Below are 16,627 nucleotides of genomic sequence, written 5' to 3'. Positions count from 1 at the left end.
TATGGAACTCAAAACAACTGCCAACCAATATCAAAATCACAATCTTCAATACGAACGTCAACACAGTTCTACCGTACGAAACTGAAATTTTGAGAACTACTACAACTATCATCAAAATGGTACAAGAATTTATAAACAATTATCTACTCAAGATACTCAATGTCCGTTGAACGGATAACATCAGATACATCCTATTGTGGGAGAGAACAAACCAATTTCCAGCTGGAGAGGAAATTAGGAAAAAACGTTGGAGGCGGTTAGGACATACATAGTGGTATGCATCAAACTGCATCACGAGGCAAGCACTAACTTGGAATCCTGAAGGAGAACGAAAAAGAGGAAGACCAAGGAACACATTGCGTTTGAAATTGGAAGCAGATATCAGAAGAATGAATAGCGAGTGGAAACAACTGGAGAGGATTGTCCAGGACAGAGTTGGATAGAGAATGCTGGTGAGCGACCTATGCTCCTCCACGAGGGGTAACAGGCTTAAGTAAGTAGCGATTGAAAACCAGGGGATGTTGGAGAGGTGTCTCGTTTCATTAGGAGACTTGTCAGCAGTGTGTATCCATAATCCCATCAGGAACCAAACCTAGGACCCACAGGCCTTGAACCAAATATAGTGCCTTAAGATTATTGTAGTTTTCATGTACAACTCGACATACTTTGGGATATTATACAATCATTCACTGCCATTGGAGATAATCGTCTTACTATCGACATAATTGAACTACAGTGTTTACGGCTTCTCATTGGAGCTTTGTGAATTCTTTTCAAACTTATTCACTAATAAACAATTAAAATAATAATCAAATAAAAACAATGTTTTTCAAGAGAATTACACATACATATGCCCATTGGTATAGAATATCCATTGAAGTTGATGTACTTCGGTGAATTAAGAGACCCTTGATTTGAATTATCCTTCTTTTTATTTAATAATCGTACATTAAATCGTGGAACAATAGTTGCTGTCTTTTGATATAAATCAAATATTGCCTGAGAATTACTCAATTGACCTTGAAATACAGCTGACTGTACGTGCATTAATTCTTCCATGGACAGAGTAACAACAGTATCTTCGAAACCACCAATTTTTTTAATCCCATCATTATCTAATATAATTCCGTTAAAAAGTATTAGTGGAATCTTCTTGATTGACTGGAGTCCAGAACGAATAAGAAATTCATGGTGGGACTAAAATTTAAATTTTTAAAAAACCTAATCATAACACTATTTGGTTCGCAGTGTGTTAATTACAATAAAATACTAAACATAGGAAATATAGTCCGAAGGAAGTAAATAAAATCGAGGAATCGGAAGTATGAAACAACATTACGGATCAACAACTAATTTGAAATCATATCACCTAAGGTATTGCGCAGAACCCAACCACGAAGTCCGCATCTATCAATACGGCTCATACTAACAGTCAGTAATCCCGTAACTTGTAACCTGAAAAAGATAGCATGTCAACGTAGGCGACGTTCGGGATGTGCAACATCATAAAATTTGCTATCTAATCAACTACTTGAAATTTATGCGCTCATAAATAGGTAGGGGAAATGAAACTTAGGGAGAATGGTTTATTGCGTGACGAATACCACAAAACTATTCACAAATATAAAATCGTACAAGTTAGAAAGACGAAATGTTATCGTTGAGAAGCCTGTCTTTAATCGCTTAGTATTCAAAAGATACAATAATGCGAAAATTAAAGTTTGATAGAGAATCGATGTATTCTCAGTTTGTTTTAACAACAACTGAACCTAGAAAGTTATATGTAGAAACCAAAAGAACTACACTAGGTAAATAGAAATAGGCATATTTTCAGTTTGATGAACATATACCAAAGAATCTAAGACTGAAGGAAATCTAATTTTTTATTTAGTCCTTTGTCTAACATAAAACACAATGTGAATATTTTTTTAAGTAACTAATATGCTGAAAAACTATCTTAGTGAAAGTGTATAAACGTTCTCACTCTTAATATACCCAGTTTCTTATCGAACCAATAAAATCAAGACAAGGGACAAACAAATTTTTTAGATGAACACTTCCATCTTAATGCACTAGCTTCTGAAAAGACTAGTTATTTGACTGTTACGTAGACTGAATAGTTTTTTTTAAATAATAAATTAGATTAATTTTAATAAAATGTTAGGTATTCTGAAAGAATATTTCTTTTATAGTAAATATTTGTATCAAAGTTAACTTGTCATTATTATTATTTAATTTGTTTATCAGGCACAGGTTCGCATACTTGGCTTTGAGTCACACTCCAAAGGTGAGGACTAGTGGTTTTACTGGGCTTCTTTAGCTCAAACACATGGAGGGCGGTTTGAACCCATCATTCGGTGGTTAAGCCTTGACTCCTCACCAGCTGAGGTATCGCTATACTTACTCGTATAAGACTAACCAATGTAATATTAAAGATTCTCATTGTAAAAACTAGAACAACACACATGAGGGAACAATGTTGTTTCAATTAGATTTTCATCAGGCTTTAATGAACAGATATATTTATATGGATATGCGAAAATATTAAACTAATCAAGGCAATTTATCAGTCGGTGATAAGAACGAAATAGATTAGATTAACAAAAAAATAGGTAAAAAGTACAAGTGTACACCAGTCATTAACTTTCACCAGTGAGGACAAATGTGACGATATATATATATATATATATATATATATATATATATCACATTAAGTAGATGGGATGACAACCCCTTAAGTACAAGCGTGTATAGAAAGAGTTGCTTTGCTTTTCAATACATCTATAGTTTTACACCCTCTACAAAAGAAATCTAGTTCGATGCCTCAAAGGCAGAGCAAAAAAGTTCTGCTCAGATGATACCACACTTAAGAAGTTGATGTTCATTAATAACATACTGTCGAAGATCAACTATCCGAGAATTTTTTGTGAAGGGAAAAAAGTTGGAGATATCGACCACTCGTAAGAAACCCCTATTTCCAAAACTACAATTCAACGGGGCGTAGCTAATAATATCCTGTATGGTAGATTAGCAAAGGCAGTTAATGGGACATTCTACGCAGCTAATCTTGCGTCGACATCTTCTAGTACACCAGTAATATTCATTCAAACAAAGGATAAATTACCTGAGTTTATCTCCTCAATGTGCATCTAAAAACTGAGCTGCTCTTGTACAGGTTGCTATATTGGGCGTACTAGCAGGGGGCTTTACCAACAAATTAGTAAACACCTCTCAGCTTGCTTTGAAAAGAGCTAGGCTAGACAAAGACAATACGTGACTCTACGGTGACAAACTTGGTTGACTTTGGTCATATTGTAGATAACATCAAACCATTTTGAGTAATATACCGTATAACTTTGGAATTTGATCCCATCTCCTGGATAAATTAGCAGCTATGAGGATCCAAACCTATAACTCTAATTTATATATTCAGAGGAAATTCGTGATACCTCTGTCCCAGTCCTTACACCTGTCTAATTACCATCAATTTTTACTTTTTATCTATTGTGTATAGTTTTGTAATCTATTTCACTGTGATCACTGACTGATAAATTACCTTGATTATTATGATATTTTCATATATCCATATCAATATTACTGTATTTTAGAGTAAAGCTTAATGACGATCTAATTGAAAAAAGTATTATTCGCTTAAATCTGTGTTTTTCTAACCAATATTCTAACCAATAAGCACTAAAGAAAAATACGATAATAGAAAGCAAAAGAAAAACCAATAGCTTACAGTAACTTCCTTGTCATAATCACTATTACCAGATTCCGGTGTAAATATATCATCAGAATCAGCGGTTGGAAATAATTTCTCAAATTTTCGTTTAATTAAATCAATACTTAATTCACTATTTGATTTTTCAGCATTTGCATAAATTTCTGTTAAAAATGATAATGCTGCCATAGGACCAGGTGATCCTAAACCATTGATTTGAACAGGAAATGGTGATTCGTGTGAATTCATTATAGTAGATGATATATATGAAAATATACGGGTTAATATAAGACTAGTTGAATTTAATTTAGGATTTACTGCCCAGATAATACCAAAACTAAAAAGAGATAGTTTAAAAAGGAAACAAAGAAAGAGTATCATCAAAGACAAATAATTCTGCACAAAAAATGTAATAAAGCATCAATATAGAAAAATTTGTGTGAAATATTAACAGGTAAATGGGTACCAAAAAAATAGGCGATATTGAACAAATGAGGTAAACAAATTATTCTCATGGATTAAGCCCTCTTGACAACTTATCAATGATTCCCACCATGCTCAACTTCCCCAGCTTAACATATCTATACAATTCCTGGGAATCCAGACTCTTTAGGTGATTTGTCATTTCACTATATTTGTTGATAATTTTCCCAATTTCAATCGGTCAGTGGCGAATTAGAACCTGGTATGCATGTACTTCGGTTCGAGTTACCATACTCCATTGGCAAAAAGAGGTAAAATTGTCAAACCAAATTGTAGAGTAGTTTTATTGTTAGAATCATGTGTATAAATAATATCCTCCCATCTGATTTATTCGCAATCATTCGAATAGTGAATCAGAGATCAGAAAATACAAAAGATTTCACATATTATACACCTTCACAAAAACAGCCTACAACATTTTATAAAATTCCTTAAAGTTGTTGTTAAGTCAAAAACTTTAGTAAGTGGCTCAGTTGATATGTATCATTCTCACAATTTGAATCGCAAATGGAAAATACAAAAAAAAGTGTATGGAACATAGCTTACCGTACTGGAGTCATATGAAGAAGAAACGATTCCGTCAATTTTAACATTTCACGACTTTCAAATGAAACAGGATCAATTATTAGAATAACATTATACAAATTTTTACGTATTCTACGTAGACCACCAGAAAAATCAAAATTGAATAATGTATGCAGAGAAGATGGCCAATAAGCATAGGCTGGATCAGTTTCTAAATTATTCATATAACTAATTGGTGCATTGGATAAGTCCAGTACAAATTGATTAGATATACTATGTCTTGAACCTGGTAAATTTGGATCATTTTTATTGGTAACAGAACCGCTAGAAGAACCATATTCAATGATTAGCTGTGAAATATTTGAACCCTGAAAAACAAGAAAACAGTAAATATTATTATGAATAAATTGTGCAAATGTTAAGTGAAGACAATTGGTGAACGGTTGCTCAAAATCGTGGATTGGTTGAAGTTAAACATTAACACCGTTGGATATAGACCGGCTCAGTGGTCTAGAGGTTAAGTGCTCTGGCGCGAGACTGGTAGATCCTGGGTTTGAATCTCGCGAGTGCGGGATCGTGGGTGCGCACTGCTGAGGAGTCCCATAATAGGACGAAACGGCCGTCCAGTGCTTCCAGGTTTTCCATGGTGGTCTAGCTTCGATTGACTCATGATTTCAACTATGAAAATCAAAAAGTCTTGAGAAAAATAAGATAATCAACTGTCAAATGGGATTATTTTAAGTATATTAGCTTAAATGTTGTTCTTTACATTAGAGAAATCTAATAGAGAACTGTTGAGAACCACAGAACAGAAGGCGTATATTTCATTCTTGATATATTACTCCTTCCATTTAGTAGAGTACATACTAATCACTAGCTTTATGATCGATATGAACTCCCTACAACTTAACAATATGAAAGGTAACAATATTTTTAACATTTGATAATGATAATCACAAAAAAAATGATGAAAAGCGGTTTCCTTTAAAAAGCTTTTATTTACTACAGAACACGTCTATACAAACAGTTTCCATATGATCTGAGAAAGCGTAAGACAAATCAATGTATCTATCGATGATGTAAGCAAAAAACACTGCTGGACTTGAGTAAATTTGCAAATAACCTCGGGATACATACATCCCATATAAAGAATTCAGAATGCATAAAAGTTAAATTAACAAACTACTGTAATACGGAGTGATAAATTGATATTGTCACATATAAATACATTCTATATACTTTTTCAGATCCCCTATTTGAGATTCGTCCGAGGGCGGAATCATATTGCCGACTGTAGAAGGGTGTGGCAGCAGTAAAGTATTTCCTTCAGACAACCAGCATCTTTAGCGATGTTGCCTTCTCACAATAAAAGGAAGATGTAATAAAAGTTCTACCGTAAAAATGTCACACCTCACAAATTTCCGTCTCCAGCGGTGAGGCCTTTTAAAATATAGAGCTGACACATCAAAAACCTACCACAAGGTCATGTGTAACCGACCTCAAAAAGTTGGCCCTTTAACTCAGTGGTTACCAAGACCATCACCAACGTAGTTGCTTTTTCAGGTCTCTCAAGAAGAAATGTCTTTTCACAGTATGGGCAATGAGGAGGTGATCACTACCCTTATAATTTCTAACAGCATCCGAGATCATTTTGTTTGGAACCCATTATTTGTAACAACGTTTGCATTAGGTCCTACGTTAGCTATGATTGACTGAATAGCTAATAGAACTTGAAAATTAGTGACAAATGAAGGTAAGAACTGAATCAATAAACTTGTTCAACAGTTGACTATCATAAGTAGTGAAGATAGGGGAAGTATAAGATGAAGATATTCTTTAATAAATATGAAATTAAAGACTTGACTATAAGTATGAAATAATAACTAGTACTTAATACTTACTGGTATGCCTAAATCATGTAGTTGTGTCATCATTTTAGACTCTTGACGTATAACATCCAATAAAGCAAATATATCAACAGAAGGTGAAAGTAAAATACCATTTAGAAGAAGTAAACTTTGACCAGGTTGTATACCGTATGTTCCAGTTAGAACATGTTGATTTTTACTTGACTCTGTACGAAGACTTGAATTAACATTTACATTGACAAGGCGGCTAGATGTAATCAAAAATAATGAATATTATGTGGTATAAATATAAATTTAGAATGTTCAAGTCAAGGATAATGAATGATGAAACTAATTCAATGTAAGAAAAATAATTTTATCCAATAAACTGTCAGTCAGTCAGCTACAACGTAGGACCAGGCACATATATGCATCGGTCCAAGTTGCCATACCTCAGAACAACAAGATGAACACCAAATTCATAGAAATAGTTAATTTAGTGGTGATAGTATATAAAAGAAGGTTGTATATAAGGATATAGTATAGGAAGGAAGGAAGTTATGAAGCAATTTTAATTTTAAGGTTTAAGGGAAGATAAAGAGTGTATACACCTACACCATTGTGATCGATTCTGAGCCATGTCACCTAGAGTCTCCAACCATTGTTTACGATAGTCACGTGGACCCCAATCAAGTAGTCTGCATCTACCAACATGACTAAGACCCGAAGTTAGCGACTTCAAGCACTGATGCCACGTTTTGGTTTGGCTGCCCCTAACTCTCCTCCAACCATCACCTACACTAGTCAGCATAGCGCGTCGTGGTAATCGGTGTTCAGGCATACGTAACACGTGGCCTAACCATCTCAGTCGATGAAGATTTATGACCTTATCAACTGATTTACCATCATTCCCTAATACCCTGTATCTAACCTCACTATTACTTACCCGGTGATCCCAGCAGATGCGAGCAATATTTCTAAGGCATCTGTGGCCAAATACTAGTAGCTTACGAGCGTCTTCTACTCTTGATGGCCACGTTTCACAGACGTAAAGTAGGACAGAGTGGACTGCTGCATAGTATATTCGTCCCTTAATTGATAGACGGATATCTCGTCTTCGCCATAGGTGACGTAAGTTGGCAAAAGCTAAACGAGCTTTTTGAGTCCGTGCTGAGATTTCGTCAGACACCAACCCATCAGGGCTGATCAGACTTCCAAGATAAGAGAAGTTGTCGACGCGTTCGTCGAGAAGTGTATGACCAAATTTATCCTAATGAATGAAATAGTTAATAGAATTTACTAAGAGAATTCATTTGATTACGTTATAAATATTTCTATCATAATTAAAATAAAGACGATGAACTGTAAGGTCAGACTCAATGTAAGTATGATGCCGCTAGAATTTTAAAGAACTCGTAGAGTTCATGAAAACACAACTTTTTTACGGTGATGGATTGGTGGAAGTTACATAAGCTTACAAAGTACACAAATATACTAATTAACTTCCTCAATCGTCTCAGAGACTTCTAATTTAACAGGCTAAAACTTATTATAATAAGACCATCAAAAAGAAAAGATTTTTAAATCGATCCAGATGATATAGTTTCTAATCAGTATTAACATACAGTTGGTTTTGCTTATATTGATTGTTCCTGATCAAGCTGTTTGTTAAGTGTGACAGTGTGAAACAATAAACTTTTGTATCATGCCTTAAGATGTTTATAACTAGCTACCTTGAATTAGGACACAAAATTATATTTAATTGATTTTCGTGCAGTTATTTAGGTGACGACCCGGGAACCTGTTTTAAAGCTTTTTTCAGAAAGACTTCGTAGAAGATACGAAATGTTAACGCAATCATTTTGAGAATAATAGTGAATGTGAAATAGCTATGTACTAACACGCCGTTTGTGTCATCTGGTATAGTTTGTTCTATTAACATATTGATAAATTGATAGTTTTTATAACCTTGAAGCGTAAAACTTCTGTACGTGTTACTAGAGTGCTGATCTTATTCGAGTCATGGAGAAATGCAACCAATAAATGGTTCTTGCATGATGACGATAAATCATGTCTGTTTGTTTACAAAATAAAGCCCTGAATTTTCTGAAGTAAAAAACACAACATTCATAGATGATGCCATTGAATATACTAAACAGATACTTTATTTTATTTACTGACAGCAAAACAAGTTGCAAACAAGCATTGACTGTGGTCATCTTGTTTCTTCAACAGTACACAAAAGATAAATTTAAGCAAGTAAATTAATTAATAAAGATTTAAATTCCAACAATTGTAAACGTACGATGAAAGTTGCTAGGAAAAGCAAAGGAATAGTAATAAACTTGTTTATTTTATTTATTTGAACACATAGCCCCCAAATGCCCTGGTACGGCCAATAGTGGAGAGAGTCAGCTCTCCCTGTCCAAATGCTCTCATATGGCCACGCGTATACAGCCTCTGACAGGGAAGTCCTACTCACTGCCTTCTCATGGCGGAAGTGTTGTTCACTAAATTGAGAGGACGAAAGGCGAATGTCCGGTTCTTTAGCCGGGTTGGTGGACGTGGAAAGTCCATGTGGGGGAGTTGGAAAACTCTGATTCTAAACCAATGGTGCACATGGGCTCCAGTATCCTGAGGAAACAAATGGCGTATGAATCAATCTTTGGTCACCGGCTACCATGGGATTGCATCTCCTCACGATGCTCCACCGCCTTGTAGATCAGACCCTTAGGTCAAAGGCTCCGGGTGTGGCCTCCTGAAAAAAACAACTGCTTCGGTTCGGGCACCTGGGCAGTATCACAGCCCTGACACAAATCAAATGAGATTTGTGCGGCGCATATGTAGTCGGTTCCCCTTTGTACCAAAAGCAAAGGAATATTAATAAACTTGAGGGAGAAAAAATAAGAGCGGGAATAAATCAATATACGTTAGTTGATTTAAAAAACTTTCTGTTGATACAAGGTTGCATAATAAATAAGCTAAGGACAATATTATCCAAGATTGATGTTAAACACTTATTTCAGTTGCCTAATAGAACCCTCATAAAGCCATGAAGCCCGGTAATAATCTATATTGATTTAAATAATGGTCGGTATATTTTAATCTGACGACTTCCTAAACTATTTTTATCGAAGTCCATCAACAATAAATTACTAAAGACAAGTGATGATTATTATTTTGTACTCTTGAAAATCTCAGAAAAGTTGTAACCGTTTGAAATAGAGTTAAATGAATGCAATGCATAAATAAACAAATAAAAAGTAAAAAGAAAAGGGACGAATTTTACAAAATAACCTTCTAGAACCAATTTACAAGTTTAATTGTTGATAGTAAAATCTACTTGCAGAATAAAAACATCATATTAAACTGAGAATAAAACTTTTAATATGCTGGAGATTTGTAGCTTGGGTGGATGATTTAAGTTGACTTTTGTTCTCTGAGGTGGATGGTTTGGCTATGGAGCTTACATTGTTTTCTTTAGAGCAACATTATCGGCACGAAATCCGAAAAATCATGGACAGATATGGGACCAAGAATTAAATAAAGGGGAGATACAATCAAAATAAAGAGGTAGACAATGACAGGTTAAATGTCAACAATAACCAATCAAGATCGCGGTCAACAGGTCAAACTGTGAGTCATATGTGGAGAAATTCGAACAATTTACTCCTACCTGAAGTTTGTACTGATGCGGTTCGGAAGAGCAATGAAAGCTCCACGACCAAACGACCCAACTTAGAGAACAAAACTCCACCTAAGAAAACAAAACGTCATCAGTGTTGAATTACCTCGCACGAGCTGGTAAATTTTGACTGATATCACGTAAACTCCATAAGCCTAAATTAATATACGACCCAATAAAACCTTCATGTTTCATATTTGATAAAAATCCATCCATAACTATTTGACAAGCCTGTAAGCTTAAATCACGAAACTGCCAAGCTTTCAATGGACGTAATTCATCATCTGTAGTTAATAAATGACTATGAAATTCATTGAGTTCTTTAGTTAACTCTGGATGAATATTTCGAAGTTGTGTAAAATTGAATCCTGCAACAATTGGTACATCAACAATTTTATCCGTTTCTTTTAATGATACATTATCTGATTCTGAAATAAACAATACATTATTATTAATATTAACTTAGTATCATTTACAGATTTATGTATTTGGGTTCAAGTCACACTCTATGCGTGCGAACTAGTGATATAACCCAGTCGTCCAAGCCGAGGTAGAGGGAGTTTTTGAATATGTGATTTAGTGATTGAAAGTCAAATGCTTTGAACACTTTACCATTACTCCAACATATATATATATATATATATATAACTCATGGTAAAAATTACCGCGACTGGCCAAACAAACGTAGGTGGAGAGCGGTTATAAACTGCAGCCCTACGCAGTTAAAGTAGATTGCTATGGTCACTGAATATTTCATACGAAACAAAAGTGACAGAAAACCTAGTAAGTTGTCAACGAACTACTTAGTGTAATTTTATGCGAGACAATAGGGATTAAATCTATTATAAAACAGAAAACGTTACATATCTGTAACATATTAGTAGTGATAATAAGTAATGACAACAATAAATAACGTAAATTTACTTCACATTACCGTTAAATAAACAGTGAGGGACTTATAGTTTGTATAACACAATAACGATGAAACGTACCTTCTGATTTTGTATCATCCATAGCTTTATATTCAGTGCTTTTCAAAGCTAGTTCTACACCATAACCATTTAAACTTGTTCCACTCAAATCTCGGTTCTTTCAAAAGAAGGTTAGACGAATAAATAATAATAATAATAATAATAATGTTACGAAAACTAATGATGAAACTGAAACTTGTTAGACAAATATTGAATGTTTTTCATCTGTCATATATCTGCCTACAAAAACTAAACAGACTGGGTTAGGTAAACTTAAGTTGATTTACCCCAGGAAGCGATAGTGCTCAGTATTGAATTTCACTCTAATGTATCATGAATAGGGATGATATACTACATAATAAAGTATGGCAACTGTACCACAATCGTACTACAGTTCAAGATTATCGTTTAGCATCCATTATCAATATAACAACTAACAGTAGAAGTATAACAAGGAAAGTAATGTAAATCAGCCAATTTGTACACTTACAGATACTAGGAGGTATGAATCATATTTGTTATTTTTGTTCGAGGGCTGGTGCTACCCAGACAGACGTATATACAGCAAAATTCTAATTAATCGGTTAGATCTCTCGACGTCTGGCTGCTAGGTGACAAGTTTGAATCCCAGCTTCTAACTACTTCGATTTGGGTAGCCGATTCGCAACACCACTAGCTTCCAAATGAAGTGTGGCTGAAAACCGAGTGCATAAAAATGTATTCGGTAATAGGGGAGAGATTACAAACCAAGAACTGAATGGTTGTAAATTAACTATTTATGCCACTGTACAACATATCCATTACGACAGCGGAAAATTACCATTGATATACTCACCTGGAAATAATGTCTGAATGCATAATTACATAGACCATCATCAGACAATGCTTTTAAACTTCTATGCCATGAGTAAAATTCGTGATGACTTAAATCCCCATATAGAATTACTGTAGGAATGTTATTAGAAGTATCTTTTGGTGATGAATACACTTTTTCAAGTGGAAATAAAGCTTGAAAATAATAGACAATACAACAGATGATAAATGGTAAATAGTAGCCTACTGAATTTAATTATATGGTGAAATAAACGAAAGTATAATCGATAGACTCAGGTTAGTTTTTAGACTAAAGTCAATTATTTATGAAAAAACGACCACAAATGTTCGACAGAAGTGATCTTTGTTATTATTTGTAGAGATTTTTTCTCACAGTTGTCATTTAGAAGTGAATTTGACTAGTCCTTCTTGGCATGCTACATTATTAGATGAATCCCTCAATGTATTGACTGTTACGTGTTTACTATACTTTCGGGTAGTGACTAGCAAAGTAACCATTGATGGGGCTATGATGACTCAGTATTTTGGTGAATAATATGCAGGTATTTGAAGTGATGGGTACTGGTGCTGGACTCAGTCATAGTGTGAACATCAACAATCGAGTTAAGGTAAATCTAGCTGGCGAGATTCAAATAGGACAAAAAGTGTCTTGGAGCGCACTGCTAGTTATCAACTGAATGCAGATTATGAATCGTGGCATCACCTCAAGCAGATCATAAAGCAATAAAGATTGATGAAGTTCAGTCCCGAATATCAAGAACAAGAAAGCATAAATTTTCGTGAATAATAATGAACGTTTATTAGTTCAACCTCACTCATTTTTTTCCTTCTGTACGCTTCTTCAATTTTGTTTCATTAGCTGATTCCTCTTTGTTGTGCTTTTGCATTTTCATTAACTTAAAATGATACGCTGCTATTGTGCAGACCACAAATGGTGACATCAACAAACAAAATAAATAGAGTGATCAGATCAAATTTAATCAATCATCATTCACATTAAACAACCAGAACGTTTGAAGTTGAACGCTAAGTGCTAAAAATTTCAAATGACAATGCTTGACTTTACTCATTCATACAAGTTGATGAGGAGGGTGTTGCTTTATGCTTGTGAAACTTAGCCTCATAGAATTGAGAATGCTGAGCTACTCTCTTTGTTCGATCATCGTTGTCTCCCAAAGATTGCTGACATCCAGTGACAAAACTATGCCAGTAATGCGGAGGTTCGTCAGCTTGTGTTAGGGCATAGCAACGATACTTCAATTGGTGTCACCATTCTGAAACACCGACTTCGGTGGCTTGGACATGTGCTACGAATGTTGTCCCAGAGAATTCCACATCTTGCATTATTTGCCGATGCTGGGAAGGCTTGGAAAAAGCGGAAAGGTAGACATGGTGTCGTGAAGTGAAATAAATTTGTACAGAACTGACTCTTGTCGGTTTATCATGACTCATTCCTTGGGTTCCTATAAGTAGTTTAACACAATGGCTTGAAACATTATTAGACAACTCAGAACAGAAGCTAGTGGTAGTCCTACTGTAATTCTTTTGCTTTTCTCATAAAACTCAGAGGAACTTTTTAAACTGGAGGAACTCTTAAATGTACTTTTCTTAACTGAACTGCTTTTCCCATTATTTTTTACTCTCATTCACTCATTTTCCTTTGTGTTTTTACTATACTCACCTTCCTTCCTCTTTCTTTTCACAATGTCACTAAGACCACAAATAATTCAAACATATAAACAATAAGTAAGACCAATCTTGTTTCTGATACATTATACATTGCTTAACAGATTAAAAAGGACTGAGTATATAAATTATACTTCTCAGTTTTCCCTAATCGTATCAACTTACTTGGTTGTGAATTAGGATCTACAACTTTCTCAATAGATTCTTTGAGTTTGTCAATGGAAAAAACGGCATCTGACCCGGCAAGAACCCAAGCTACTCCGGAGGTTCGGCGTTTTAATTCAGCTAGAACAGTTTCACGTGAGCAATTTAACAAATAACTTGCATCAGTCAGAGCAAGTTGATGTGACATTTCAACTGTGGGTGAAAACATTCTAGATGAGACGGACAAAGTAAACAGCCGATTACGGATTTCTAAAGAGCTATTATTTAAACTAGTAGCACTAATGGCCTGAATGGCAAGCTCTTTAACTCGTTTCTCCAACAATCTATTCTTAGATAGCAAAAGGTAATCATCTACAGGAGGAATAAGATTTGTCCTTATGAAGTCCAAGTCCTTTGAAATAAGATCCAAAAATCTCCAAAATGCAGAGTTTGATTCACGAGCAACATATTCACTGAACGAGAAAAAACATAAGTCAGATAAATGTCATGTCTTACCAAAATACTTCAGAAATGGTAGAGATATATTAGTTTTTTATGCCTACATACCACTGAGTTAAAGTGCATGAATGTATATCGTTCAAGTGGCTTAGATAGACCCGAAATACAGCCCAGAATTTCTTCTGACGACAGCATACTTTCAAAAATATAAGTGTTTTGAGAAATACTGTTAAGTAGTGAGTGACAACAAAATAAGCAGTAAATTTATGTATGCAAAGATAATCTAGTTAAAATTCAAGTAAACAAGTTACCTGGCTTCTGATAACAGAGGTGTATTTTTCCATTTTGGAACCAAAGTTACAGAAACTCTGTTATCACTCAAATATGTATCCAGAGAAGTAGAACATAGAACCAGAAATGCCCAAAATGTGATCATTTTGCTAAAACAATAGGAGAGAATAAAGTTGAGTATTAAAAATCATCAATCGAAATTATGTTTATAGAAACATTAATATATTTGGTAGTATAACGGTAGATGAGAGAAAACAAACAGTACATATAAATGTGCCCAAACAAAAAGCTGTGGTTAAATTGAGATTATTTACAGCTCTTAAACTTTGTATACATGGTGTTAATGCCACACAAGTGGAAACAAAAGGATAAAACTGTAATGTTCCTAAAAAAATGGAATCGAACTCAGTCTTCCACGTAATTAGAAGGAAAGTTAATAATCTGCTGAGGTTAACAATAAGCAACACTTTAATTAATTCGGATACAGTAGTTATTTTAGTGATCGGGAACAAAAATATAATTGCTAAACAAAAGCAAGAACACCACCAGAAAATTGATACAATGTGAATAAATAGATCCGAATTGAAAGAAAAAGAAAGATTAGCCAGATTGTTCTCAGTTTTTGGTTGCTCACTAAGCCAAGACACAAAAGCATTCAACAAAATAGACATAGAAAGTATCTTTTGAAGACTGAGACTGGGAACATTATGAATAACATGACGATACGCCTCAAGACGACCAATGAGAAGATCGATAATAACTAGAAACAAATCATATTCGATATATTTGTCAGAAACATTCCCACATCTAGGACAATGTTCAATCTTAATTATTTCCTCAGCATATTGGGTGTAAAGAGCAGTTACACGACTATTGCAGTAAATACAGTGATATGAATTTTCTGACATTATGTAGTTTCATGGGATGATGAAATATGAGGAAGTTGTAATCACATGGAAATCGAATTATGAACGACAACCTGTAAAAAAAAAACGTATTGCATCATAAATTTTCAAAGGTATCCACTAGATAGATTTTTGAGATTGTCAGGATCATTTCACATTGAATTTATAAGGTAAATTGTTGATGATCCTTAAGAGAAAATCAAGATTTGCTTAGCTTATATTTACATGATTCATAGACGACTAAGTGGTACATGTATTCTGATATATGTAACACAGTTTAACAATTGTTTTACAATACGGACACTAGTTCAACTGGATACGGGCTTCACAAAATTTCGCTACGCCAGTTGACTAAGTTTAACTTATGCGATTTATTTACCAAGTGCAGATTTACCTAATCAGCTTTTAGCTACGCTCTTATTCGCGTGTGGGTTAGGTAAAAGATATTTTTGGATACTGTACAGGAAGTTCTGGAGATAAACAGAAAATTAGACTCTACTGTTTATTAAGCCAAGGCTTGAGACTCTGTACAAGCCACTACTACCTAAAATATATTGGGTCAGAAAACTATTTTGTAATACATACTTTAACCACTGTTAGAAGTAAAATCATGGTGAAAGCTTCATTTGAATGAATCGGAAAGCGACAAAAGGATCATAGAATTGGATATTAAATACACTAAGTCCGAAAATCCCAAGAGTTGCCAGATAGGTTGGTGAAAGTATAAGCTTTAACCGACTAAGGTGACTGGAATATGTAACAAACATCCTGGTAACTCAGCTGTTCGCCCTTACCAGCTGATCAGGGTCATTTTTCTGTTTGATCTATCAAATTAGGTTGTGGTTTTAAAACTCTTACAGCACACATAGACATGAAGATCTTACTGATCAACAACGACGCAAGACACAGTTTCGAGTTGGGTCAAAAACATTGATAGTATGCAATTCAAAAGACAAAATAAAAAGAAACATTATCAGTTGTCACCTGACATTAAGGCGATGCCGAAAATATTTGGACGAGTGATACTAAACAAAGGAAAAATGAAACAAGAGAAGCATGTTCATTTGAGTATG

General features: G+C 34.5%; 2 protein-coding genes across 2 annotated transcripts in view; both read right to left on the bottom strand.

The window, feature by feature from the left end:
• The window catches only part of Smp_133700 (putative udp-glucose glycoprotein:glucosyltransferase), a gene marked incomplete at its 5' end in the record, with an annotated part of 41,110 nt that extends 26,316 nt beyond the window's left edge, over positions 1-14,794 (bottom strand). The window contains 9 exons of the mRNA XM_018794611.1: positions 849-1,197; positions 3,743-4,061; positions 4,754-5,100; positions 6,634-6,847; positions 10,371-10,692; positions 11,257-11,353; positions 12,071-12,243; positions 13,921-14,372; positions 14,670-14,794. Of these exons, the coding sequence (XP_018649005.1) occupies positions 849-1,197; positions 3,743-4,061; positions 4,754-5,100; positions 6,634-6,847; positions 10,371-10,692; positions 11,257-11,353; positions 12,071-12,243; positions 13,921-14,372; positions 14,670-14,794 (2,398 nt within the window). The remainder of the gene's footprint in view (positions 1-848; positions 1,198-3,742; positions 4,062-4,753; positions 5,101-6,633; positions 6,848-10,370; positions 10,693-11,256; positions 11,354-12,070; positions 12,244-13,920; positions 14,373-14,669) is intronic.
• A 58-nt stretch (positions 14,795-14,852) lies between these two features.
• On the bottom strand, positions 14,853-16,199 carry Smp_021280 (putative arv1). The gene has a single exon (XM_018794609.1). It carries the CDS (start codon positions 15,555-15,557, stop codon positions 14,856-14,858), a length of 702 nt encoding a protein of 233 aa, XP_018649004.1. The 5' UTR covers positions 15,558-16,199; the 3' UTR covers positions 14,853-14,855.
• Positions 16,200-16,627: the final 428 nt, after the last annotated feature.

This window comes from Schistosoma mansoni, chromosome 1 (assembly GCF_000237925.1).
Source record: "Schistosoma mansoni strain Puerto Rico chromosome 1, complete genome".
Classification (NCBI taxonomy): Eukaryota; Metazoa; Platyhelminthes; class Trematoda; order Strigeidida; family Schistosomatidae; genus Schistosoma; species Schistosoma mansoni.
Note: the sequence above shows the minus strand (reverse complement) of the source record. Positions and strands in the feature narration are given on the sequence as shown.